The sequence below is a fragment of the Salvelinus sp. IW2-2015 genome, unplaced genomic scaffold (assembly GCF_002910315.2).
Source record: "Salvelinus sp. IW2-2015 unplaced genomic scaffold, ASM291031v2 Un_scaffold4344, whole genome shotgun sequence".
Lineage (NCBI taxonomy): Eukaryota > Metazoa > Chordata > Actinopteri > Salmoniformes > Salmonidae > Salvelinus > Salvelinus sp. IW2-2015.
This window is the reverse complement of record NW_019945615.1, coordinates 28086-31879: the sequence shown is the minus strand read 5'-3', so window position 1 is coordinate 31879 and position 3794 is coordinate 28086. Positions and strand designations below refer to the sequence as shown.

At 44.4% G+C, this 3794-nt stretch overlaps 1 protein-coding gene across 1 annotated transcript in view; it reads right to left on the bottom strand.

Annotated features, from left to right (window-relative positions):
• Positions 1-2623: 2623 nt before the first annotated feature.
• The window catches only part of LOC112077161 (uncharacterized), a 27777-nt gene continuing 26606 nt past the window's right edge, over positions 2624-3794 (bottom strand). The window contains 1 exon segment of the mRNA XM_070441594.1: positions 2624-3212. Within this exon segment, the coding sequence (XP_070297695.1) occupies positions 3102-3212 (111 nt within the window). The 3' untranslated portion in view covers positions 2624-3101.

The following is a 3794-nucleotide window of genomic DNA, read 5'->3' as shown; positions in this document are numbered from 1 at the left end:
AACAAATGACAAAGCACTTACCATCAAACAGAAACAAGAAGAAGAATCCTCCTCACCGGGAAGTCCAGCAGCAGAGCCCACAAGGCTATTGTTTCAGTGTCTGGGAGTGAGCTTCAATACTACAATGTAACAGTCTCATGTTCTACTATGTCATTTATCATAGATGTCTGTATAGGGGGGGGGGGGGGGGGGTCTTGGTTGATTCAGGATAGAGTGGGGCTGGGGGATGTTTCCCCAGCCAGTGATTTATCCTGGGGTTACATGGCAAATGAGACCTCAGGAGTTACCAGGGGTGGGAGAAGATGAGAATGGCCTTGTGAAGGAGATAGGGTAGGAAGGGGGTGTATGAATGAACCCAACCAAGACACATTAGCAAACTGATTATCTGGCCATTACCTGCCCTAAGTGAAACAGCATGGGGTCAGAACAGCCCACCTGATCGTCAGCTGGCCTATTGTGATGCTGAGTAGAATGGGACAGGAACAGACAGAAAAGGAAGAGATGTTGATGATTCCTTGGATGGTCGGGATTCTATTCCCTATAGGACTCTGGTCATAGGATTCTATCCCTATAGGACTCTGGTCAGAGGACATTCCCTATAGACTTGCGCAGGGATTCATTCCCTATAGGACTCTGGTCAGAGGGATTCTATCCCTATAGGACTCTGTCAGAGATATCTATCTCTATAGGACTCTGGGCAGAGATTCTATTCCCTATAAAACTCTGGTCAGAGGGATTCTATTCCCTATAGGACTCTGGTCAGAGGGATTCTATTCCCTATAGGACTCTGGTCAGAGGGATTCTATTCCCTATAGACCGGTCAGACGGGATCGTATTCCCTATAGGACTCTGGTCAGAGGGATTCTATTCCAGATAGGACTCTGTCAGAGGGATTCTATTCCATATAGGACTCTGGTCAGAGGATTATATTCCTATAGGACTCTGGTCAGAGGGATTCTATTCCCTATTAGGAAACTCTGTCAGGGGATTCTATTCCCTATAGGACCTCTGGTACAGAGGGATTCTATTCCCTATAGGACTCTGGTCAGAGGGATTCTATTCCTCTATAAGACTCTGGTCAGGAAGATTCTATTCCCTATAGGACTCTGGTCAGAGGGATTCTATTCCATATAGGACTCTGTCAGAGGATTCTATTCCCTATAGGACTCTGTCAGAGGATTCTATTCCCTAAGACTGGTCGGCTATCCTAGCTCGGTCAGAGGGATTCTTTTCCCTATAGGACTCTGGTCAGAGGGATTCTATTCCCTCATATAGGACTCTGGTCAGAGGATTCTAGCCAATAGGACTCTGGTCAGAGGGATTCTATTCCATATAGGACTCTGGTCAGAGGGATTCTATTCCCTATAGGACTCTGGTCAGAGGATTCTATTCCCTATAGAACTCTGGTCAGGGGATTCTATTCCCTATAGGACTCTGGTCAGAGGATTACCTATTCCCTATTAGGACTCTGGTCAGAGGATTCTATTCCCTATAAGACTCTGGTCAGAGAGATTCTATTCCCTATAGGACTCTGGTCAGAGGGATTCTATTCCATATAGGACTCTGGTTCAGAGGGATTCTATTCCCTATAGGACTCTGGTCAGAGGGATTCTATTCCCTATAGGACTCTGGTCAGAGGGATTCTATTCCCTATAGGACTCTGGTCAGAGTTAGTGTACTCCATAGGCAGGGTTGGGTAGGTTATTTTTCCCAGTTAAAGGAAAACTCCACCCAAAAAACKGTCTTTTGGTATTTGTTTTATTCGTCCATTGTTGATACAAATCAAATCACATTTTAATTTGTCACATGGCCGGTGTAGACCTTACCGTGTAATGCTTACTTACAAGCCCTTAAACCAACAAAACAGTTCAAGAAATAGAGTTTAGAAAATATTTACTAAATAAACTAAAGTAAAAAATAAAATTTAAAGTAACACAATAAAATAACAATAAGGAGGCTATATACAGAGGGTACCGGTATTGAGTCAATGTGCAGGGGTTAAAGGTTAGTCGAGGTCATTTGGTAAAGTGACTATGAATAGATAAGATACTGCAGTAGCAGGAGTGTAAAAACAAAGGGGGAGGGGGGGGTTGTAAATAGTCTGGGGGGCCATTTGATGAATTGTTCAGCAGTCTTATGGCTTGGGGAAAGAAGTTGTTAAAGACCTTTTTACATGTCAGCAATCAAGTTTAAGACTTTTTCAACTTTCAAAATACAGAACATTTAGCATCATAGCATTTCACTGTAAGGTCTATACTACACCTGTTGTATTTGGAGCATGTGACAAATAAACATTTGATTTGATATGATGCAAAATGCAGCATCATATGATGGATGGTGACATGGTGACCATGGTGATAATGGTGACCATGGTGATAATGGTGACCATGGTGATAATGGAACCCAATGTAACGTAACAGGCATAATAATTCCACAATAGAATCCTGCTATTAAATATCCTGCATATTAGATTTGAATCTTAGCCTACTTCTTTTACTACTGCCTAGTGGCAGACCTAGTAAATACAAGTCAATACAGAGGTATTTTTGCCATGTAGGCAGAACAATGAGGTAGAGACAGCCACAAGAACAGACAGAAACTAATTCAAGCCTGGGCAACAGAGTGTTTTCAAAATTTTATTTGTAAAACTTATCAAACTATGGTATGTTGATAGTACAGACTGGGAAATGATGCACATTCACATTTGATAACAAAACAATAGTTTGGTCAAATTTACACAAAGTGAAAACGTCTAATAAAATTTMGTTTGGTAAAAAGATCATTTTCGCCTTTCAAACCAAAGACACCAGTTAAGACTGCTCCCTGGATAACAACGATTTATCAAATACTTCACAATCTGTACGTGCCACAAGGTCATCTCAGATTAGAGGGTACTGATGTCTAGTAAGCTCCTCTAGTTGATCTGTTAGCAGTAGAGCTGGGACCAGGCACTGAACCCTCCCTCCTGAAGGGATACTTCTCTCTCTTTCTCTCCTCTCTCTCTCCTCTCTCTCTCTCCTCTCGCTCTCTTCTCGTTCTCTCCTCTCCTCTCTTTCTCTCCTCTCTCTCTCCTTTCTCTCTCCTCTCTCTCTTTGTCTCTCTCAGTTCCTTGTTGCGTGGAATAGGCCCCAGCGTTGGTCCCCAGTGTTGCAGCGTTTTAGTTTGTCGCTCCAGCCGTTGACTATTGCCAGGTAGTCTTCCTCTGAGAACTCCTAGGAAAAGACCCAAGATACAGGATAACATGGGTTTAACAGTCTAACAAAGTATCAACATGAATCAAAATCAAATCAAATTGTATTTGTCACCTGCGCGAGGCGAAGGTCGAGAGCCGCTGCTTCCTCCGAAACACGACCCGTCAAGCCGCAACTGCTTCTTGACACACTGCTCGCTTACCCGGAAAGCCAGCCGCACAATGTGTCGGAGGAACATCGTACAGCTGGCGACCGGAGTCAACGTGCATTGCGCCCGGCCCGCCACAAGGGAGTCACTAGAGCGCGACGGACAAGAACATCCCAGCAGGCCAACCCTCCCCGTAACCCGGACGATGCTGGGCCACATTGTGTACCGCTTCATGGGTCTCTCCGGTCGCGTCCGGCTGCACCACAGCCTGGGATCGAACCAGGGTCTGTAGTGACGCCTCTAGCACTCTAGCCTTAGACCGCTGCCCCACACAGGAGGCCCCAGTAAATACTTTCTTAACACTTATTTTTTCTAAAAAACTGCATTGTTGGTTAAGGGCTTGTAAGTAAGTATTTCACTGTCAGGCTTCTACTACACACCTGTTGTATTCAGCG